Source organism: Ornithorhynchus anatinus, chromosome X1 (genome assembly GCF_004115215.2).
Source record: "Ornithorhynchus anatinus isolate Pmale09 chromosome X1, mOrnAna1.pri.v4, whole genome shotgun sequence".
Taxonomy (NCBI): domain Eukaryota; kingdom Metazoa; phylum Chordata; class Mammalia; order Monotremata; family Ornithorhynchidae; genus Ornithorhynchus; species Ornithorhynchus anatinus.
The window spans coordinates 15,373,451-15,398,305 of record NC_041749.1 but is presented as its reverse complement, the minus strand read 5'-3'; the positions used below and the strand labels follow the sequence as shown (position 1 = coordinate 15,398,305).

The window sequence follows — 24,855 nt, the reverse complement described above, 5'->3', positions numbered from 1 at the left end:
TTTTTAAAAATGCAATCTTTAAAGTGGTGGCAAAATATTGTTGCTGCTGCACACAACAATCCCAGAATAAACAACCCCATAATACTAGTGCAACCGAACACTAAAAGACAACCTGAATTTCTGATTTATGCTTTAAAATTATAAGTGATATCTGTACATCTAATTGCTTCCCAGTTTACCCTTACTGACAGGTTTAAGAGACTGGACTATTTGGATTCTGGTAGCTATTGGTACTAAAATGCTGCATAAACACAAATGGTAAAGTGGCTTCTTTTAATAATAGGCTTTTTTATTTCAGCACCAGATAAAAAGCAATTACTGGACTGATTCTTAAAAAAAAAGAGACAGACACACACACACAAACAAATCCTAATAGGGTTTATAACACACTGGGAAATTAGGATTCACCACTAACAACCGATTAATAATGAGTAAATAGGGTCCACTAATTTTTATTGTACTCACTGGATAACGGACAACAAAGCTTTTTGTGCTTGAAAATTCTTTCATGGCTCTTAGTACCTGCCAATGTTGTAGGGTATGTAGAGATGTCTAAAAGAAAATGGATTCAGCATTCCCCTGCAGCCCCTCTTCTAAATGTACACTGTTAAATGTACAATTTTTTTGTTTGTCTTACGCTGTCAAGTCATCTCCAATCCTTGGTGACTCCATGGGCACATCTCTCCCAGAATTCCCCACCTCCATCTACTAATGTTCTGGTAGTATATCCATAGAGTTTTCTTAGTAAAAATACGGAAGTGGTTTACCATTACCCTCTCCGGCATGGTAAACTTGAGTCCCCACCCTTGACTCTCTCCCATGTCACTGCTGCCCAGCACAGGTGAGTTTTGATTTGTAGCAAATGGCCTTCTACCCTTTAGCCACTGTCCAAACTAGGAATGGAATGAGGATGCCTCTGCTTGCCTCTCCTCAAAGTCGAGACTGGTAGAGTACTGGAACCTTTCCAGGTGCAATCCTGAGAGGAGAAATGTATAATACCAACTAAAAATTAGAAAAGAACTTACCGACAGGAAGGCCTGACAAGTATTACAGACAGCAATTAACTTCTTATACTCTTAGTATATTGGAAAGCGAGGAGCTGGCTGTGTACATTTCATCACTCCTGTGTCAACTGTGCCATATTTCACCCACTTTATGCTCTTACTGACAGTGCAGTGTCCTCAGTCACTGTTGGAATCACAGTCTGCCTGGCTGAATTTTGTTTGCTTTTCATTTTTTGATAGTATTCAATAAGTTTTTATTATATGCCAAACACAGTACCAAATGCTGAGGTAGATACAAGATAATTGGGTTGACCCAATCCCTGTCCCACAGAGGGCTCACAGTCTTAATCTGCATTTTACAGATGATGTAATTGAGGCCCAGAAAAGTTAAGTGACTCGGCCAAGGCCACACAGTACACAAGTGGCGAAGCCAGAGTTAGAACCCAGGTCCTCTGACTTCCTGGTCCGTGCTCTTTCCATTAGGCCCTGCTGCATGCTGCTGAACGTGAAGCACTGAACCAAATGGTTGGAAGAGCACAACAGAATCTATCATACACTACAATACATATTACTTTTACTGATCCTCAGCACTTGATGTATTTAAGTTGATTCAGCTGTACATTCAATTATTCCTTTCGGTTAGTTTGTTCGTAAATACTTCTTTGTCTGTCTCCCACATCCCATGAGAAACTTGTGAGCAGGGAATGTGTCACTTGCTTGGTTTGAACTTCCCAAGTTCTCAGTAGAGTACACTGCACCCAGTGGATGTTCAATAATGACAAGTAGTAGTAGTAATTCCATTTACTCTACTAAGTGCTGAGAAAGAATAAATAGGTGGCAATTAAACACAGTTCCTGTCTCTCAGGGAAGGGAGGGGGGAAATGGAGAAGAGAGGGCTCACAATCTAAAGTGAAAAAGGGAGAGAGGGTACTGGTGACAGAATCATAAGGAGGGATTAAACAAATCACTAAGACAACATAAAGATAAAAACTAAGATCAGCAGGACACTGTGACTAGAGAAGTAGAATTTCAGGCTCCTTGCGGTTTACCGCCCACAGTCACAACTGCAGCCACAACAGTAGTCATCAGTCTTTTTGAGGTTCTGTGGAGGCTACGGGTCCATAGTTTGAAATTTTTCAGTGTACTCCACAAGATGTCCCAGGAAACCTTGGGTGATGGACTGTTTTTACTAGGCATTACCCTTGCCTTTGGGAAATGCTCCTAGGGTAGAGACATGGAACAAACTATATGAGTCACCAGAAGGGTCTGGCATTTAGCAGGAATGATACAGAGGGAGAAATAGTTTCGAGTGAAGTCATCATCTGATTTAATGATATTTAGACCACGTGGTGATTTATTCTGTAGAACAGCACTGCGCGATGTAGTGGTGCCTGGTGCCATTTTTATCAGCCACTGTCACTCAGGAAGTCAGTGGTATTGCCGTGGCTAGAAACTTGATAGCCTGGTTTCAGTCCATCGGTTAAGTCCACAAAAAAGTGGTCTCTCGAAATCCATAGAGCTATTGGGATCCTTGGAAGGACATTTATATAATAATAATAATAACTACAATTATAAAGTGCTTGCTATTTGGAAAATCTTAGGGTAAATACAGTATAAGCTAATCAGCCACAGTCCCTATGCAACAGAGAACTAGAGGTAATAATAATGTATTTGTTAAGCACTCACTATGTGCAGAGCACTGTTCTAAGAGCTGGGGTAGATACAGGGTTATCAGGTTGTCCCGTGTGAGGCTCACAGTTAATCCTCATTTTACAGATGAGGTAACTGAGGCACAGACAAGTTGAATGACATGCCCACAGTCACACAGCTGACAAATGGCAGAGTCATAGAAAGAATGGGTATCTTATCCCCATTTCATATATGAGGAAACTGAGGTCCAGAGAGGCTTAGTGTCTTGCCTAAAGTCACACAGCAGGCCAGAGGCAAAACTGAGACTAGAAGCTGGGTTTCCTCATCCCTGGTCCCATGCTCTTTCCACTAAACCATACTGCCAATTCTCTGCCCCTGACAAATTACTACAGGTCATTGGGAATGTCACCCCAAAGCACTTACATACTTATCTTTATCCTCTGATGCTTCCCATATCTAATTTATTTTAACCTCAGTCTCCCCTACTAGAATCTAAAGTCCTTGAGGACAGGGATCATGTCTACCCACTATATTGTATTTGCACTCTCCCAAGTGGATTAGTACAGTGTTCTGCCCACAGTAAGTGTTCAATATTCTGCCCACAGTAAGTGTTCATTACTATTGATTGATTGATCCATGGTTTATTTATCTCAATAAAAGATTTTCCTTGGTAATTTTTCCTCTTTACTTACTAGAGGACTGTATTTGTGTGTGCTTGTGGTGCTGAAAAGATTAATAGACACAAAGTATCTATGAGTTTGTGTTTGGAACCCCTACTATGAATTACAGGGAAGCTCATGGTAGCTGTAGGCTACCATGGTAATTTTAGAAATATATACAAATAGCCCACAAATTTAGAACTCTCTCACTTAACCTAATTGACATACCCTGCTACCAACCTCTAGCTTATTTTACTTGAAATGCTTAAAAGCAGATGACTAAGCTAGGACATGCTTAGGGTATGTCCCAAAGCATTCTGGGATTTGTAGTACAGTTATCCCCTCTACATGGGGAATTTTGCTTCACATTATTCACCACTCCTGTGTTTTAGAATTGCTGAGAAGAAAAGGAAAGCTACACAAGCTTAGAATAGTATCCCAGTGTTTTGGGTTTTAATCAAAATAACGTGGTCAGCCTAATTCCACATCTCTGAAAAGTAGGGTAAGGACATTATTGATGCATTTTTGGCATAACTTATCAAAGTGCCCTTTTAGTGACTATTAACTCTTCAGTTCAGCTAACTCAGGAGTTCTGTCTCAGAGACTCTTTCCCATTGGCCCTAAGACCCTCCACCAGGTCTCACCCTCTCCTGACCCCTATCTCCCTGCTCATACTCTTGCTACTCCCAAGCTTGCTCTTTTTTTAACTTGCCTTCATTTTGCCATTTCTGACCCCTTTCTCATGTTGATTACAGAACCTGTAGCTTTCTTCCCCTCCATTTCTGCCAGATCTCAGTCCTCCTCCTCCCTATTAATATCCCACCACTTCCAACAAGCCCTACCCAGCTAATTATCAGTATCTCCAATTCTTATCAATACTTCAGCTCCTTCTTACACATAGGTATTCATTCATCATGCTCAACTTCAACACTTTGTGTATATGCTTATTTGATATTTCCACATATATCTCCCCAATTAGAGTGTAACTTTCTTCTAGGGAAGGAGCATATCCTGTGCTTCTATTGTATGTTCCGAGCACATTGCAATTCAGTACATTACTATTACTTATAACTAAATGTAAAAAGTTCCTGTACCTAAGGATAAAATTGTCACACATTTTCTGTAAAATTGTGAATCAATAAAATTTGTTCAACATCGTTTTCAATCTGTCCTTCTCCGCTCTGGAACAAATACTCTAATCACAGAGCCTGGATTGTATTTACTTTAATGTGGTGTCTCTATGTCGTGAGTGATACCCAGTAAAGTTATTGAGAACAGTATGGATTTTGACTTCAAAGAAGCAGCACGTTCCAAGTATAATAATGAATGGACTTCTGGTGCCCAAATTCTGAACAGATTGACATGGAAAAATGTCTTGTCCCCAAGAAAAGATGCTAACAGCATTTTGGTGAATGGGTAAATGGATAATTTCCTCATGGAAGGCTTTTTCAGATTCTATTAGGATTGCTGCTGTGTGTGCTATCACCATCCAGATTCCCATTGTCTCATAACATGCCTACCGAAGATCAACCATTTTTCCTTACCTTCTAACCAAACAGATCAGAAGAAAGCGCATGATTTATCAAATGGATCCAGTAATCTGATTGAAAATGGATTTAAAAGCTCCCATCATGGCTCCCCGAAATTTTAATAAGCATACAGAAGTAGCCAGCTGGCTAATCCCAGGGAAATCCCTCCTCCCCTTCATTTTATAGAAAGATCCTGTGGTCAGGAAATATAAAGCTCTCAACACGTTGACCACAACGAGGATTATAGCCTCATATGGTGTCGCTTTTCCCACTGTCTCTCGTCCATGTTGTGCAACCTGCAGCCGTCCTATCAATACGTCTGAAGTCACCTTCAGCCTCCGCTCACCAGGGAGAACATCAAGATTGACTAGACTAATGAGGTAGTCTGGAATTGAGACATTACACGTAAATCCATGAGTGTAATTAAGCTTAGCATGCATTCAAGTTTCAAAGAGCTCCATGGATTCATATTTTTATGGCTTTTGGCACCCTCATGAAAGGGCATGGGGAAACACTGAATTTCTGTTCTATGGTCACAGATGGACTTACGGCACAGTATAAGAAGTTAAAAAATATTTATAAGCTGTCCAGATGGCAAAGCGTAGGTTAAATTTTGTAGTTCCTCTTAAAAGGAAATGGTGCTGACAGTGTTACCCTGGATTAAGTCACCAAGGAGCGGCGAATGGAGCTGTTCTTCAATAGGAAGGCTAGGGTTAAACTCCCCTTCTCTCACAACTGGGCTCCTGGAGGCTCTGACATAAGTGGCACTCCAGATTCCCCATTTCCAAACTTGAGCTCTGATCTCTGGAATCTGACTTCCCTTCCCCATCACAAAAAAATCATTAAACTCCCTTCTCTGCCATTATTATTCGGTTGCATTCATCATGCTGATGCTGGTCAGCCATCCTGAGGAATGGGCATTTTAAGCCATTTGGGTTCATGAACATTCTTGACTGACCTTTTCCCCTCTACCTGGAGAACTCTCCTTTCTGGAGAGTCCCCTGCTAATTCAGTAGTCACAAGGGGCTCTGTGGACCCAGAAACCTCACTGGAGAGACAATGGATAGAAATATTGCATTAGGCTCTCCCATCAAACAAAGAGAGGGACTGAGTCTCGGGATGAAATATTCCTAGAAACTAAATCTTCCATGTTCCCCTTGTTCATCAGCTCCTAAATCATTCCCCCTCCCTGTGGGCCAATATGAGTTTTAACAGAAATTGAAGCCACATGTTTCTAATTAATTTACACTTAAACCATGAAAACGTTGATCACTGGGAGTTATTTCATTTCCTAAAAACCTATTTCTCCTGACCTGGGTTTTTCCCTCTGACTAAAGAACCAGAGGCAACAATTGTACCAAAGGTTAAGGGTCTCAGACAGGCCCAGTTTTCCAAATTCTAACCTCAGGAATTTGGAGTAGGAGCTAACCAAGGCCCAAACAATTCTCCCCCATGCCCGGGATGATTGGCAGCTGGGGAGGTACTAGTAATTGGATCAAAGATACAAATTCTCATTACTTGCTAGAATAAGAACCTGGGTGACAGGAGCTATGAGCTTTCATCATTTCTCCAACATTCTCACCTGCCTTCCCCTCAACCAGCTCAGTACTCCTGTATGCTCATCTGTTCATTTATATGGTTGATTTATTTAGCCATGTTATAGCATTTTTACTTAGTCTCACATTATTTTACCCATTTAACATTTATCTGTTTATATATGTTTGCCTTTTCCATAGGTTAGCAAAAATAGGAAAGGCTCACATTTTGCTTTAGAAACATGGTTGATTACAATCATCATAGCAATAATTAAACTCTCAAAGGATCCCACACAAACATGGGTCTCTACATTCTGCTCATAGTTAAGTTGCCTAGTGAAAAGAGCTTGGGCCCAGGAGCCAGAGGACCTGGGGTGTAGTCCCAACTGTGCCACTTATCTGCTGTATGACATTGGGCAAATCACTTAACTCCTCTGTGCTTCAATAACCTCATCCATAAAATGGGGATTAAATCCTCCCCCCTCCAATTTAGACTATGAGTTCCACTTGGAAAGAGACTGTGTCCACCCTGATTATCTTGTTTCTACTCCAAGGCTTAGTATAGTGCCTACTACATAGTAAGCACTTAACAAGTATCATTAAAAAAGTGATATCTGAGGAGCACTCAAGGCATGGAATATTTCCAGAAATGAGGAGGTGAAAATTCCCAGGAAGAGAAACTGAATCAGGCCAACCTAATTAACACCTCCTCAAATTCTTTGGGCACATGTGTCTAATCCCATGTGAGGATCAGGATATAGGTGAAAATAAAAGGTTAAAGAACTTCACTACAGTAATATTCAGTCAAACTCATAAACAGGGGCCTTATTGTGCACCCGCTTTGACAGAGAAACACACACAGATGGGGACCATTGCACTTAATCATTCCATCGGGTAGTCTGTTGTGACACTTTCTGAGGATGATTCCTGGATTTAACACCAGAGACTTTTGTTAAAAAGTTGCTTACAGTCAGAACTGGGACACTCTCAGGGCACCCAACTTGGACATCTGGAAAATGGAAAATGTTGGTTATGGCCACCAACCCATGTCTTTGAGATTTGATCCCCCTAAAAAGCACTAGGAACATTCAGTGTTTAGTCAACTGGCCCTGAAATCATGGGGCCACAGGTGCAGTTGGAAGGGATTTCCCCCCTCTCTGATAGCAAGTCTCTCCAAACTCATGGGTTCACCCTCTGTTTATGAACAGATATCCACTAACTTATTTGTGTAGAGATTTTAACAGAAATATATGTGTGTGTATGTGTAATATAATCTTGTAAACTAGAGAGGGGAATAAAAGCACTTGGTTCCAGTTTTTGTATTCATTCATAACCTAAATCTTTCAGTTGGTAACCTCTCCATCCCCAGAACCTTGTTTTACTCCCTTAACAGAACCATCATGGTCTCACCATCCAAAGCCCCTTAGACATTCAATTTGTTAATCATAGTGTCTTTGTGAACATCCAGTTGCTAACTTGTTTCCCCTCCAGAAAAAGGATAAGTTCTGACCCTTACTTTCTTTCCAAAGCCTTTTTTATAAACTTTTCTTCCAACTCTTGCCCCCTTTGCCCGACTCCTCCCCTAGAATTGGCTGTTCTCCAGATGATGTCATTAGGGGAGTGACATCTTATGTACTATAGCCAGGATGGGTCCTTAGGAGTGAGCAGTGTGCCACTCTAGAAGCTTCCCAAAATCTCTCCCTAGATAAGCGAGGATATGGGGTAGCCAGCCCAAAACATCCATTCACTTGGCATTGTCCTTCTTTCCTCTTCTTCCTTCCCAGTCACCCTCTTCTGCATGTTTGAACTCCACTCCTCACATGAGATTACATTCACATCAATTTGTGACTGTTATATTGTACTCTTCCAAATGCTTAGTACAGTGTTCTACACATAGTAAGTGCTCATTAAATGCAATTGATTGAAATTTAGACCTATTTAATTGTCATTAAGTCCTCCTATTTACACTGAGTTGTTTTCAGAATATCCACTCCCTATTGCCATACCTTCCCTATATTCGCATTCTCCTGAGCTGGCAAGGTATCCAGCTGCCCTTGTAAACCGCTTCTTGAAATTACTAGGCCTCCACAACTATTATCCTGCCCTGTTGCCTTCTGACATTAACATGGAAATATGAAGTCAAGGGTCAGATTCTCCTCTCCTCAGTATCTATTCACTTCTTGGCAGAGTTGGACTATCCCAGAAGAAAATTGTTGTTTTCCAGAGGCCACAAAGTAGCCAGCATTTTCCTGAAGCAGAGGAGAGGAGACAGTTGTTTAAAGCCTACCTCTGCCCTGATCCTCACCTTCCTCTTTGTTACTCTTATTACCATTATTGTTATTATGGTATTTAAGTGTTTACTATGTGTCAAGTATTGTTCTGAGCACTGTGGAGAAATTCAAGTTAATCAAGTTGGACACAGTTCCTGTTACACATGGGGTTTACTGTCTAAGTAGGAAGGAGAAAAGGTAATTAATCCCCATTTTACAGATGAGGAAAATTGAGGCATGGAGAATTTAAGTGACTTGTTCAAGGTCACACTGCATGCAAGAGGCATATCCTGGATTAGAACCCAGATCCTCTGACTTCCCAGGCCCATGCTCTTTCCTCTGAGTCACATTCTTGATAATGAAAGCTTAAGGAACACTGCCCACTCAATAATAATAATAGTAATTGTGCTTTTTAATGTTTACTATGTGCTAAATACTGTGTTAAGTGCTGGAGTAGGCATGTCAGATCATATATAGTCCCTGTATGGGGTTCACAGTCTAAGAAACTCACTTGACACAATGAGCATTTTCTTGGATGTTGCATGGAATTAGCCCAACTGTGTTCCCTGGACACCTGCCTTTCTTTGAGATTAGCAGGAAGGCTATTTAAGTCTGCTCAGCAAAAAAAATTAGGTAAGAACAGTGTCCAGAAGAGGAGCTAGAGATGGAGGTTGGGTAGAAGGAGGAAACAGAACTGGGGAACCTGTTAAACAAGAAACCATCTTAGTGGCTGGTGGTGCCTGCTTGGAGGCCGGAGATGGAAGGGATGGCGGGAAGAAGGTATGGGTTTCAGTTGTAGATTTTCCTTGGATTTAGCAGTAAATGGATGAGTTAGGGAGAAGAGTCTGTGTGAGCTTAAGTAAATGGAATTGAAGAAGTGAAGATAAAGATGCTTTCAAAGGCTCCCAAAATACTTTGGGGATGTTTGAAAAAGACTATGCAATCACACACAAACCTCACCCACTACTTGCCCTCCATCCAACTTTTCAGTCCACCCAGACAATTTACCTTACTGCCTTTGGCCCCACATCATTGCTACCCCAACCCATTCACACAGTCTCCATTCATATTCAGCCCAGTTACTCACTTCCACAGATCTCATCTCCAACTGCAAGACCCTTCCAAGGTTAAACCTGTACCAGTGACTCGACAACCACACCAGAGCAGAATAAACCTCCCCAGAGCCATCAACTGCCCCAGTCAATCAATCATATTTATTCAACACTTACTGTGTGCAAAGCACTGTATTAAGCACTTGGGAGAGTACAATGTACCAGAGTTGATAAGTATGTTCTCTGTCCACAACAAGTTTATACCCCAACATACTTTTCCCTATTACTGACTGTTCCAACATGAGACAATGGACTCAGATGATGATGATGATAGCATTTGTTAAGCTCTTACTATGTGGCAAGCACTGTTCTAAGCACTGGGGAGATACAAAGTAATCAGGTTGTCCCACATGGGCCTCACAGTCTTAATCCCCATTTTACAGATGAGGTAACAGACACAGAGAAGTTAAATGACTTGCCCAAAGTCACACAGTTGACAAGTGGCAGAGCCAGGATTAGAACCCATGACCTCTGACTCTCAAGCCCGAGTCCTTTCCACCGAGCCACACTGCTTCTCAGAGATCCAGTTCAGGATCAGAATCTGATAAACAGTTATTCTGTCCTATAATTCCAAAATTCTGTGTTCAAATCCTTTCTGATTTTCTCTTCAGTTGAGTTTTGTGCAGCAGGATAATAACTATGGTATTTTTTAAGCACCTACTATGTGCCAAGCGGTAGTCTGGTGGCCTAGCCTCCTCCTGTCTCCTCTTTAGTGTTGAAAAAGGGGTAATTGCTTGTTACCTTATCTCATTCTCATCTCTCACTACTGACCCCTTTGCTCAAGTCTTCCCTCCTGCCTAGTACTCCTCCCCCGTTATATCTGACAATCTACTACGCTCCCCACCTCTTCTAAAATTGCATGTTCTCCAGGAGGCCTTCCCTGATCAGTCTCATCTTCCCACATTATATCTCCCTACAACTACCACTTCAATATTTCTGCATCACCTAGTCTTTCAGGCCCTCACTACCTTAAGCACTTGGTTACTCACCCCACACCGGTAGCACCAAAGAGCCTATCTTTAAACCCTGTTGCTTCCCCCTACCTGTAATTGATTTTAATGTCTGTCTCTCCCCTGTTAAACTGTAAATCCTGAAGGGCAGGGATTGTGTTTCATAACTCTACTGTATTCTTCCAAATACTTAGTGCAGTACTCTGCACAGAGAAAGCACTCAATAAATACCACTGATTGATTATCTAGGATTCCTGTCACAGAAACCTTTGGCCAAGAGATCAACTCTAGAATCATGGAGCTGGAGACCTAGGGATGAGTGCTGAACCCTTCATCTGGTACATCATGTCGTGTGAAATGGACGTGAACAGCATATGATGTGGTTTTTATAAACCTACCCCCAGTAGTTGGGATTTCAATAGTCTCATCTAATAGTCCAAGGGCCCACAGAGATGTGAAGATCTGGCAAAGACCATCCCGGTTCTTAGATTCAAAAGAATGTTTGTAAGTTTTGTCTGAGAGGTATGTTTCCTCATGCCATATAGGTTAGCTACCAAGTTCATCCGTGGTGGTTTGAAAGGGTGCAAGCAGCTGAAACAAACATCTCCGTCTTTGAGTTTTTTTTTAATTGAAAACAATGTAGGGATATAAATGTCTGTGCCCACAGCCAGGATAAAAAATGCAAAGCCCAAGCCACCTTGCCTTTAATTTTCTAACTGCTGTTTTGTAAGGCTGTGTCATGCTTCTCAGTTCAAACACGCTTTGCTCTTTATTATTCATGGATCTTTTTTCTCAGTCAGTGGTGTTGAATAATAAAACAGCCCAGGATCAAATGGGCCAATTCTCCACGCCTGACACCAACTGCTACTGTTCGCTGGGCTCTGCCAAGCGTTGCCTCTGATAATGAGTGGGATTTGGTTAAACAGTAAATTAATGAATAATGAAATATCCAGGTTGATCAGTTAGAGAGCACGCTTGCTTTGCCCCTGGCTAAATGCTTGGAGCAGAAATTACTCTCAAACGGCACTTGCCTGTCTGCTGGTCTGGATAACTATTTTACAGCCTATTGCTTGACAGAATGCTGGGGAGGGAGGTTGGAAGTATTAACAAAAAAAGGGGAGAGCAAAAAGGACAATCTAGTTATCACCTTGTAGGTTACTAAGTAGCATATGTAAGAACACTGTCACAAATATGATCTGGGGAAATGAGTTCCAAAGTTCCAAACACATGTTTAACATCAAGAAAAAACGATGAACGAATTTATGTGTACCGCCGGGAAGTGCGCATGCATGTGGGTTGGGGCATGCACACTCACACGCACACACACATACCCACATCAGGCATATGTTGCAAATGTAGACTAGTTGGATCCATATTCAGGAAAATATAAATTATATATTAAAGTGGTCCCTCACAAAAATCGGTCTCTATATTGCCAATTTCGCACCTGAATGATTTACTTTTTACCACCCTAAACTTGCAAATACCAAGGAGGATTTACCACAAACATTTGAAGAAGAAAAAAATCAAAAAAATGAACAACTTTAAAAAAATCTGCAAAGAATTGAGGTTTACTGACCATACACATCCATACCCATCGTGCACTTTAACTGAAAAGCAAGAGACTGGGGACTGAATCATGTGTGTATCTGTTTTCAAGAAGATTGCTTTTACTTTACAGAATTGGGGTATACAGCAACCCAAAACACAAATGAAGGGGCATCCCCTTATTTTCAGATGAAGTGTCAAAAGCATGGTCTAGGGGAAAGAGTGCAGGCTTGGGAGTCAGAGGATGTGGGTTCTAATCCCGACTCTGTCACATATATGCTGTGTGACCCTGGGCAAGTCGCTTGACTTCTCTGTACCTCAGTTACCTCATCTATAAAATGGGGATCAAGACTGTGAGCCCTATGTGGGATAGGGACTCTGTCCAACCTTGTATCTACCCCAGAGCTTAGAACAGTGCTTGGTACACAGGAAGCACTTAACAAAACATTATTATTATTCATTATAATTATTATTACTAATTCTGATCTCTCTTATGAGTTCATCTACCAGGATAAGAGCAGAGCTGATATATCTGTAAACATTCTGTAAACAGTCTATATGTTCAACAATTCAGATTTAGTATGCAGTGACTCTCTAAAACAAGTCCTAGGGTTCACAAAACTTTACTGTTGTGTTTCAGTCTGTTTAAAGTTTCCACCAGCACAAACCACTCTATAACAAGGGGACCTTTTCTATGTTCTTCAGTGGGAGGAGAATTTCATTGGAATTTGAGCACACTAAATGTATATCTATAGAGATCGAGGATGTCACCTGCCAAGACTTTAAAAAAAATTAAAAACATTAACCTCCAGTGGCCAGTTTAAGCAGAATGAATAGTCAGGCCTCAGTATTAGTGCTATGTGGCTCATGGAACTGTATCCATGTAAGTATTCTGTATTAAATATGTACAGCTTCCAGGAATGTCCCTTGCTTCCTTGTGAGGGGAAATCATGTCTACCAATTCAATGTTTTGTACTTTCCCAATCCCTGAGTACAGTGTTCTGCACATAGTAAGCACTCAAGAAATACTACTGGTTGACTGCTAATCACCTATCCTACAATAGCCAGAAACTAGTTTTTTTTCTTTCCAATAAACTAACTCACTAGACATAAACTCCTTTCATTTGATGATTAGTATGTGAAGATTTCACCCAAAAGAATGGCACTCACTGCATCTTTGAGGATGGCTTTGGACACATATTCTGTTTTGGAGTATCTCTCTAATAGCTGGTTCAGTTACTGTTTATCCCTTTTTGTTGAAAACAAAACTCCTGCAATAATTTTCTTCTACAGATTGCCAAAACCTTTGGGAGTCTAAAGAATGTCCAGAACCTGCAAGGAAAAATATTTGGGACTGCAACCAAATATTTCCTACCCACCTGATTATTTGACATAGGCAAAATAAAATTAATTCATGTTGGGGAAAAAGCAGAGACCTTCTGCTTTTACCACTGGAAAGAAGCAACCCACACAAACTTGTTTGTAAAGGATCCCCACACAGGTTAATGATGGGGATGGGGGAAGAGAGGAGATGGAGGGCAGAGAGAGATGAGTGATATTAATTATGTAGAGCTACATTATACATCAACCACACACAAAACTTCCAGCCCCTAAGTGGTTCTGCATTCCCCAATTTCATTATGAAGCAAAAGTCTTATTCAGTGGTAACTAAAAATGAAAAACTACCCCAACAGCAGATGAAACCCATCTCTGGGCTACATTACCTTCCAACTTTAGTAACCAAACACTCATGTTTTGTGTACAGAATGGATGAGGGAAGGGTAGGGGGGTGTCTCCCTTAGATGAATTTCTGGTTCTACTTTGATATTTAGTAGGGTTGAGGGTTATGAGTGGGGAGAAGACATTGAGAAAGGTCAGGAAGATGTTGGTTTAATATTTGAAGTTGATTCCAACCCACTCCTACATCCCCAGATTGCAGGGTTTCTCAGACTGAAATTCCAACTCTCCTTATCTCATGGTTCATGCTTCTTTGTTCCCCCATCCCCACCTCAGTAAAATCCACCTATTACCAAGGTAGAATGAATTGAACAATTTATGGGAAACCTCCTGTCCTTAGGTAGAGAGGAGTTACCACGATGATCATGGAATCTGCCGTAGAGAATGGCAGATGAACGTCAGACTTTGGGGCTGAGAATCACACAAAGGAATCAGTAATAGCCCTAGAGGTTTGCACAGTGCCACTCACACTCTCTCACACCTTTCCCCATCTCCCACTCCTTTTTGCATCTCCCTGACTTGCTCCCTTTGCTCTTCCCCTCTCCCAGCCCCTCAGCACTTATGTACATATCTGTAACTTATTTGTATTGATGTCTGTCTCTCCCCAATCCCCCAGCCCTCTAGGCTGTACACTCACTGTGGGCAGGGAATTTGCCTGTTTACTGTTGTATTGTACTCTCCCAAGCGCTTAGTACAGTGCTCTGTAAACAGTAAACGCTCAATAAATGTGATTGAATGAATGAATGCCTGCTGGAGCCTGGAGTGACAGAAGCTAGTAGCTGGGGGCACTAGCAGGAATCTCACTCCTAAAAGTCAAGGCCAAATAGACAAAAGAATCAAAAGCTCCTTTTATTTTCTCCTGTCCTGGGATCCAGGGGTCAGTCAAGGTCCCTGGGTTGTCTGATTTGCTTTGTTTGTGTGTTTTGGGGGTTTTTTGCTGTGAGCCTTGGTTAGAGACTGGGTTTTCCGCTTCTTCCTGGATGGACTCCCACCCCCATCCCACCTCTGGGACACAGCTCAATATCTTTTGACTACCTTGAAGATCAGCAACCATGGCTTTGTTGGGAGAGAGGAGAGATGGGAAGCCCACTCCCAGGAGACCATGATCCCAAGAATGGAGCATCTGATCTTTGGCTGTAAATTGATGTTTCTAAGGTACTTCCCTCGCTTCCTGAACCAAATCCAATTGATGATTCCACTGACAGAGACCCAGACTGGGCTACAGAACCAGAAATACAAGTTTCCAGTAATGCCACCTCTATCTCCTCTCTGATTACAGAACACCCTTAAACTTTCACTCCCCTGTTACTTACAATTGAAACTTGGAGTGATGTGGAACAAAACCGAGGGAGAGGCAAATTTCACATGAGGAAAGGAAGCAGTAAGCAGAAGGGAGAGAAGACCCTCATTCTTTGTTTTGTTGCTCAAGTATGGACTCCACTTGAGTGTGTGTATGTGTTTGTGCAAAAGTGTGTGCAAATACATATGTAAGGTATATATATTATTATTTTGTATCTATCCCAGAGCTTAGCAAAGTGTCTGGCACATAGTAAAAGCTTAATAAATATGATGATCATCAACATCATTATCAAATGATGTGTTGTGTGTATGTGCATACTTGAATGGATGAATGCATATAACTTTATGAGTGTAGTTGTTCATATAGGTGTTCATGTGTTTGTATGGTGCACACATGTCTATATGTGAAGATGTGGGGGTCTGCATTTTTGTATGGGATCGGGTCTTAATGCATGTTTATGTTTTTCTAAATGTGTATATGATGGTATGTCTGGATGTGTGCTGGTTTTTGTACTATTAATGTATGTCTCTAAATGTTTATCAGGTTTTTAGATGAGTGTTTGTGTATTTATCTGCATCTCCATATGGGAAGTGTATGTTTGTGCATGGTTGTCTGTTTTGTGAGTCTTTCTGTATTTGTGCCTTTGTTTGTGGATTTGTGTGTGATTTTCCCCAAATAGTTTCTGCTAAATTCCTTTTTTTATTTTTTATTTTTTGTATTTGTTAAGCAGCTACTATGTGTCAGGTACTGTGTTAAGTGCTGAGGTAGATACAAGGCAGTAGGGTGGACACAGTCATGCCCCACATGACTGTGGCTCACAATATTAATCTTCATTTATCAGATGAGGTAACTGAGGCACAGAGAAGTTTAGTGACTTGCCAACAGACGAGTGGAGGCACTGGAATTAAACTCAGATCTTTCTGGCTCCCAGGTCCATGCTTTGTCTACAAGGCCATGATGCTTCTTTTGATTCCATCTCCCTCTGCCACTTCTTGGGTTAAATTCCCAGACTGGATAGCTGGGAACCTAAATTCCTAAGGCCCCTGATAGTTGGCTACACCTTTTAATGGAGCAAATTCATGCTCCAAGTGGTCTGTCCTGTTCTAGACTCAATCCCTTCCCATCACAGCTTCCCCAGCCCCCAGATTATTGACCCACTGGGGAGACCTAGGCAGGTAGTTCTCACTGATGGCTGGAATGGCCCTGGGCTTTGTTTATGAGCCTGGGGACTGGGGATCCAAATAAACGGTCAAGGAGATACTAGTGTCTCTCCTATTTCTACCATGTCATTTCCAGTCTCAGTAGCTTCACTACTGTCACTGTTACAGGGTAGAGAATTGAGTAACTGCTAATTCAGAAAGGAGCAACTGCTAACTGTGAGCAAGGATACAGTGGAGACAAAAATGGAACTAGTCCAACAAAACTACATTCCATCTCTGACCCCAAGAGAATGTCGCTTGTCCTTCCATGATTGCACCCTGGAAGCCTCTTTAGGGGCTGTCCTAGACAAGAGAGAGACCCTGGCATTTTGCCATGGAAGTGTCTGAGTTTAGTTTGGGATTGGCTAGAGAGAAACCATGGAGGGGGGGGGGGGGGAGGGTGTGTGTGGGGGTGTGTGTGTTTACATGTATGCCTATGAATTTGTGTTTGTGGGCAAGAAATCCAAGAAGGGATAGAGCACATATATTATATATATATATAAACACATGTATATATGTGAATGCATAGATACTCTCGTGTATGTGTGTGTGTGTGAATGCAGAGGGAGCATCAGCTATGGCAAAATCTTCACCTGCAACTAAGAGAAGTGGGAAAGGAAATGAAGAGTGAAGGGAAAGGGGAGAAATCAGTCATATTTATTGAGAACTTACCTGTGTGCAGAACTCTGTACTAAGCACTTGGGAGAGTACAGTATAACAGAGTTGGTAGACACATTCCTGGCCCCCAACGGCAAAGGAGGAAGAGGAAGGAAAGACAGAGAGAGAAAAACTTCCCTTCTTTCCCCTTGTCACTCCAGCAGTTTGTCAGGGTGGAATGTGGTCTGAAAGGCAACACATCTAATTCCTCTCAGCAGGTTGCTGGAGTGAGCCTCCTTCTCCTGGGACCAGATCACTAAAGACGATGCCCTGGGAGAGAAACACAAAAGCCTGCTCAAGAACCCAGGTAATTTTTCCAAATGGAACTCACTTGGCACTCGGCCCCCAGGGGAGGGGGAAATCAGGGGCTCTTGTTTCACCTGTAGTGCAATCGCGATGCACGCCCACTGATGTGGGATCCTTTATAATCCTGAAAGTTTCCAAATCACCTTTCTCCTCTGGATCACTTCAGGCCAGCCCCAAGCCTGAGTGGCTAGTCCACCCCTCCACTCTCCCTAGTCATCAGCCAAGAAGAGGTCTGCTTTCTTCTCTCTCTTTCTCCCTTCTCCCTCCTTCCCTTTCCCTCTCTCCCATCTCCCTCTGGCCTTCACCAGCTTTTCCTCTCCCCTTCATCACCCTTCCCTCTCTCCTACGGGCCCCCTTCTCCTTCGCTCTTCCCTCCTCCCTCCCACCCCTCCCCAAAAAGTAGGTCACCGTCACGGACCTCCCCACAACCCTCTGATTTGCCCAGCAGGCGGGAGGACGGTTTGGCAGCCGGCCTTGCCCAGAGGCCTTGCTCAGCCAGGCCCCCCGCGGGACCGAGTCTTTCTCGGGCTATTGACAAGCAGGTTGTCGGGGCTAAGGCTGGAGCGTGCTGCAGGGACTCCTGCCCAAAGGAACAGAACGAAAAGCAAATCCAAATGACGCTGGGAAAGGCTACCCTTTCTGGAAGGAAACACGAGGATAGAATAACTTTAGTTCGGGACAAACGGGTGGGGAGAGGGGGGCTGGAGTAAATGGGGGAGTAAGGCTAGAGGGTACTAAGAGTGCTTGGCTCATAGTAAGCGCTTAACAAATACCATCATGATTATTACTAACGGGTTCTCGAGGAGAGCCCCAGGGAAAAATCCTGTCGACTGCTTGTCACTCCTATTTTGTTTTGATCAGTTCGCTTTCTTCCGTCTTTCGACTAGGAATGGACTAATATGCGATGAAGACCCGCTCGGTAGATAGAGGGATAGTTAGGCAGGCCGGCCTCCAGAAAGACAGACACCCAGACGGACAGACGAAGAGAATATAGATGCTAGATATTACACTTTCCTCGCTATTACGGTTCAGCCCTATTTTAGCTATGACTCGCCAGCTAACTTTTACATTACCAAAGGAACTCGAAAGGACAGGTCTGGACGTCGTGCCTTTTCCCCAGCGCATCCTCCAGAAAAAAACTTGGACTCTGGCTTTATAAAGGGCAGCGGTCCCTATGGAGTCCCGGGCTCTGGAGCACTGGGGATGAAAGATGGATGAACAAACAGCATGGTGTAATGGATAGAGCACAGGCCTGGGAGTCAGAAGGTCATGGGTTCTAAATCTAACTCCTCCCCTTGTCTGCTTTGTGATCTTGGGCAAGTCATTTCACTTCTCTGTGCCTCAGTTACCTCATCTGTAAAATGGGGATTGAAACTGTGAGCCCCACTTGGGACAAGGGACTGTGTCCAACCTGAATTGCTTGTATCCACCCCAGCGCTTAGTACACTGTCTGGCACATAGTAAGCGCTAACATGCCATCATCATTATTACTATTATTATTAGCCTCTTTCCCTGCTCAGTGGCTTAACGTGAGGATGCCCGCCTCCTCCCATCTCCCTGGAACACGTCACTGGAATAGGGCGTTGTCCCCTACCATCTCCAAGGAAAACCAACCCATGTCTCGTTTCTCCAGAGACCCTCGGGGGGAGAAATAAAGAGACTCGTGAAGCTTCAGTTCACTGACTGTTAAAGGCAAAATAAATCAGAGCATCCAGTTCATATGAGTTTTTATTGTAAATCTGTTTAGAAATAGAAGGAATAAAAAATTATTAACACTTCCGAGTCTGAGAAGCAATATTTATTGGATTTAATTTTTTTTATTTTTTTTAACGAAGACATTTCCTGTGTTTTCCCAATCCCAGTTCAGTTGGGAAAAAGAAATTAAAAAAAAAAAACTTCTTGGCTATACTTTAATCTGTCTGCAAACTGAAGCAGTACCCACATTCAGAAAACTGAAGATGGAAATACAACAAAACACAACAATCTCTTTTATTTATGTAAATCAGATCAACACTGGACAAGAAACCAATTTCTACCCAATACCATAACAGCTTGTCTATAAAGAACAGAAAAATTCAGATAGGATACTATCTAGGATCAAGCGGCTTTTTCCACCCATTCACAGAGGTATAGATTCACAGATAAATAACCCCAAACTAGATGCTCGCCATATTTACAGATTCCCATTAAATTAAGCATAAATAAATATATACAAACTTAACATTGTTACCCTTCCAGGTTTCTTCTCATGAAGAGTCAATAAACTGATATTTCTCGATCGACTAGGAGCGGATAGGTCTAAATCCAGGAGAGAAGGATCGCTTTTGGCATACTGTGTAAAGAAAAGAAAGGCGGCTTTCTACCCAGTCCACTTTTTCAAAGGAATTTTCGTCTTTTTCTCTGGGTGGTGTGATTTGGTCTTATTTTGCTATCATGAACTGGCACAGGAGGGGCAACGGCAGTAGGCTCTTGAGGACCGTCCGATTTTGAGCACATTTTCGTTCCGAATGATTCATGGCTCGTACAAGTTATCCGAAGTGGTTAAAGACTCTCCGAAAACTACAGCGAAGGAAGCGTCGCCCTTCCCAGGGAGACCTAGCAGAGATTTCCCTGGGGGAAACGCCAGGCTTTAAGTCTTTCAAGCAAAGATTCGGAGGATGCGGAAAATGCGTTGGGGATGAAGCTGTGTCTTTAAATTCAAAAACAAAGGTTAGCGGGGAGTTTGGGGCCTTGGCTGGGGATGGGGAGAGATGAAACTTCAGGGAGTGGTTTGGTGCGGGGCGGGGTTGACCCACGAACACGATGCTTTTAAACAGGATCGGGAGGGAGGATTCCGGCTGAGAAGTACGAGATCTGGGAGAGGGGAGGTGGAGGAGTTGCAGCTGCTTTTAGAAGGGGAAGGGACGTACAGGGAGAGTCTGGAGCCCCCAGGCACTCCCCCGGCACCCGGGGCTGTAGACCTACTTAAGGTATCTAAGTCCTGCGCCCGTTCTGCGAAATAGTTGGAAATGGAATGAGCTGAAGGAGAGGAGGAGTTGTGGGGAAGGGAGACTGAGGAATTACGCTATGACCCACCTGTTTGGTTTGGAAACAAGGCTTTTAAAGGCTTGCCTGAGACGTTTCCCTTGAGTTAAAAGCCAAGCGACCGCGTTAATCCCACTGTTTATTGATGTACGGGCCTGAGGAAACCAGATCTTTCAATAACGTAATTAGCAGATAAATGTCAGAAAAGCTCGGCTAAAGAAAGCTAGAAGTGCAAGAAGAAGGATGGAGGGCGGAGGGAGGGAGACCGAGCACGCGAGAGAGAGGGGGAGAGAGAAGGGAGATGGAGAGTCGAGGAAGAAGAAGGAGGAGGAGAAGGCGAAGAAGAAGAAGAAAAAGAAGGAGGAGGAGGAGAAGAAAAAGACGATGAAGAAAAAAAGGAAGAGGAGAAAAAGGAGAAAAAGGCTAAGGGGGAGGAGGAGAAAAGAAGAAGGAAAATAGAACAAGAAGGAAAGAACAAGAAAAAGAAAAGGAAGCAAAAGAAAATGAGCAAACAGAAAAAAGAAAGAAAGGGGACACTCGAAAAGGAGCGGTAAATGATGAAAGATCTGATTTTTCCCTCAATAGAGGGGCAGGAATGAGCCAGAAGGGATGACCTAGAAGAGGGAGGTCGACTCGGATTAAGCCGAGGGTTCTCCGTTAGGGACAATCCCAGCCTCGCAATGATCAAAGGTGCCCCTTCAGCAGCAAACGGATGATGTCTCTGAGGGGGACACAATGTGTCTGAGGGGGGACACGACCCTGACGGAGCCTGTCCCAGCTAGAGCCCCTGACCCCTACGACGGAGCCCTAGCCTAAACGCTGAGGAAGAGGACCGGCGCGCTCTTCGGGTCCAGAGCAGAGGGACCCAGGAATCCGGCGAATGGAAGGGAAGTCTGGAAAGGCTTTTGGCCCTAAAGGGACGGAGGGTGGGGAGCGGAGTCGAGAAAGGAAAGGGAGGGAAAGGGGAGGGAGGGAAAGGCAAGGGAGAGGCCAGGCCCTACCAGCCGCCCATCCTACATCCTCTCAACAGAACACGCTTTCCAAGGGTCGGACAGTACCTTAAGGGCAATGCGTGTCCGTTACGTTTCTCCCACGTCACGCAGGGGGGACAGGTTGCCCTGCAAGGAAAGGAGACGATGATTTTTCACTGATCCAGTTGGGGCGGGCTTAGGTGGGGTGGGGGTGGGCAGGGCGTTCAGGATGCATCTGTTTTACCCTCTCTCCGCACAGCCGGGCTAGCTAGGGCTAGCTAGGGCTAGTGAGGCCTAGCGGTGGCTAGCGAGGCTGTCACTCTCTTCTCTAACAAACCAGCAGCCTGCAAGGATCTCTCCTCCTCGGGGTGCCTGGAGTCCGGCTCTGGGGGTGGGAGAGGGACCAGAGACCCGGTGGGGGAGAGAGAGGAGCCTGATTTGGTTCAAAGGAGGTTTGAAATGGGCGACCCCTGATTTGAAATCCGAGCCCAGGCGATCGCCCAGTGCCCCCTCTCTGAAAGATGCCGTGGAAGAGGGGAGCGCTTCGGAAGACGCACGCCCAACGCTTTGGTGGTTGTGGATGCTGAATCTAATTATTCAGCAAGTAGTAAACTCGGGGGCAGGAACATCTGGGTTTTTCATTTTAGAGGAATGCCGGAAGAAGAACACTAATAGCAGTGCTCCTGAAGAGGGGGAGGAGGAGAAGGCATGAATGGGGTGTGGTGTGTGTGTATTTGTGTATGCGCGCGCGCTCAAATACAACTCAAAGGCATACCCCCCCATCCCCCACCCCAATCCCACCCCTATCCCCACAGACATTTTCTTCACTCTCCTGGTAGGGCGTGCCTGAGAAACAATGGCTATTTCAAGATCATGCTCGGAATAAAACGGAGAAAGGAGCTGTTCTGCCTTAAGTGAGAGATTTTAAATGCATGAAACTCTACCCACTGGGAATAGTCCAAACGGATCCAGACGGTAAAAATCAAAGCTTAAATGCAACTCCTTTCACTTTGCATTATTTTACCATCTATATGCCCAAACAAGTGCATGTCAGGGGGAGAAAAAAAAAGCTTATTCATAAAGCATCCTGTAATATAGCAATTATTGCAAAAACACTGGGGCGCGCATCCGGCTCCCCCCCGTTGCTTTTCGTTGTAAAACAAAAATCACAAAGTATCTTAATAACTTCATCTAGAGAAATGTAATCCATCAGCATGGGGATCGTACGTCAAAAACTCTGGGCTCCCCTGACCCACCCACCTAAATAAAATTGCATTTAACCCCCCACCCCTGACCCTAATCCCGCGCTTCCCCTCCTAATCGAGTATCTACTCTGAACACCCTGGTGCTCGTCTAACTGTCTTAAAAACCCCTCCCCGATTCTGTCTCAGAACTGTATCTCGGGATAGGTTTCTTCCTAAACATTCTCTTTGAGCTTCTTTAAAGAAGTGCACCTGCAGAATTCTTAAACCCCGGCTTTGATGAATAGAGAAATCAGAACTTTATTTCTTTTTTCTTTTTTTTTTTGTTTCTCTGTACCTTATAGGTTGTGGAGAAAGCCCAAGTCGTCTTTGAAGAAGCTCATAAACCATGCGGGCAAAGCTTTGGGAAACAGAAGAAAATGAGATGGTACACACCCCTCCGAAGGCATACGCACTAATCAAATGATTCTTTATGTCTCTTTCGCTATAGGGCTCAGAATGGGTGGGTCGATCACACGAGGATTGGAACAAATGAAAATTTTCTTGGTGGGCTGATTCGGGCCTTCCTGGGGAAGAAAAACACTTCTCAAAGGGATAGGGCCTCTCAATGGTCCTGGTTTTCCCGAGTAGCTCTGGACGTCGCGACCATCCCCTCCGCCCACCCCCCACCCTCCTCAACCCCCAACCCTAACCATTCGAGCAGTAATCGGGGCGCCAACAATTTAAGCAAGAAGGGCATTGGGTGTGAGAGAGTTCAAACAGTATGGGGGAAGTCCCAGATACAATAGTTTCATTCCCGAAGATTTTCCTAGTAGAAAAAGAACGAGAGAGAGAGACACACAGACACACACAGAGACAGAGAGATAGAGAGAGACATAGAGAGACAGGGAGAGAGACAGAGAGAGACAGATTTTCTAAAAAATATAGGTCGGGCATCTCAGCCAACCGGATCTCAAAGCACCGAAACCAATGTTTCTACGATTTTCTTCCAATAAGTTATTGTTTTCTTACGTTTTGTCTTAAGTTTATTTTCCAAAGAAAAAAAAATAATGATCTTTCTTTCATTCTCATTACTATTAAGATCGAAAGAACCGAAGTGGAAAATCCGGGCGGTAGTCTCCAAGTGTATCTTGAAATTAACACTGGGCGCCGGTGGTGCCGCTCCGTCGTGGGCCTCTGATTTGATAATTTTTTTTTAGTTTTCTTTCTTTCTCTTTTTTTTGGTTAACTTTTGTTTGTGTGTATTCTACCTAATATAATTCTTCCAAAGCCAATCCAATATTTTAAAGCTAAAATTAAAATGTTTTTTCTCTTTTTTTCTTTTTTATTTAAAATTTGTTTTGTTTTGTTTTTTAGTTTCATTTTCTGTGTTTTTCCTCCTTGTCTCCAGTTTTACTACCTGGTCCTTCCCCAGACGTATGCCTGTTAGTGGTGTTGTTGTTCAAGAACACCTTGTCCATGCCTTTGAGAGCCTCTGTCAGGTAGTTCTGCAGAGCCGTGAGGGCAGCGCAGATGGCTGGAGCCCCAAAGCCGTGGGTGATGAGGCTGAAGTGAGTCAAGCAACTCTGAATGCCCGGTTCCAAAATGGGGCTAGGCCTGCTGTTCCCGATGGGGGTCCTGTCCTGGGCCAACAGATCTGTGAATTCCTTACAAAGTTGCCTGCATGGGGAGGAACAGACAATTATCATTGCTTTGGCACCATCACCGTCATCGGCACTATGGTCTGCATTTTCATCCTCATTGTCAACATGATCACCACTGTCCTCGTCATCTCTTCAGAATAATAATGATGGTATTTGTTAAGCGCTTACTATGTGCCAAGCACGGTTCTAAGCGCTGGGGTAGATACAAGGTAAACAGGTTGTCCCATGTGGGGCTCACACTACTAATCCCCATTTTCCAGATGAGGTAACTGAGGCACAGTTAAATTAAGTGACTTGCCCAAAGTCACACAGTTAAGTGGCAAATTAGAACCCACCACCTTTGACTCCCGAGCCCATGCTCTTGCCATTAAACCACGCTGCTTCTATGAAAATGGTATCTGTTAAGCGCTTACTAAGTGCCAGGCACTGTTCTAAAAGCTGGGTGGACACAAGCAAATTGAGTAGGACGCAGTCCCTGTCCCAAGTAGGGCTCAAGCTCTCAATCCCCACTTTCCAGATGAGGTAAATGAGGCCCAGAGAAGTGAAGTAACTTGCCCAA

At 43.5% G+C, this 24,855-nt stretch overlaps 1 protein-coding gene across 4 annotated transcripts in view; it reads right to left on the bottom strand.

Annotated features, from left to right (window-relative positions):
• Positions 1-19,239: 19,239 nt before the first annotated feature.
• The window catches only part of TFAP2B (transcription factor AP-2 beta), a 34,275-nt gene continuing 28,659 nt past the window's right edge, over positions 19,240-24,855 (bottom strand). For 2 of the 4 annotated variants that reach the window (XM_039910334.1, XM_039910335.1), the window contains 3 exons: positions 24,053-24,312; positions 22,991-23,053; positions 20,954-21,598 (listed from right to left, as the gene is read on the bottom strand). In XM_039910334.1, the coding sequence (XP_039766268.1) occupies positions 22,992-23,053; positions 24,053-24,312 (322 nt within the window). In that variant the 3' untranslated portion in view covers positions 20,954-21,598; position 22,991. Of the gene's footprint in view, positions 19,789-20,953; positions 21,599-22,990; positions 23,054-23,315; positions 24,313-24,855 lie in introns of those variants that run through there. The other 2 variants (XR_005659522.1, XM_001509618.6) reach the window with 2 other exon arrangements.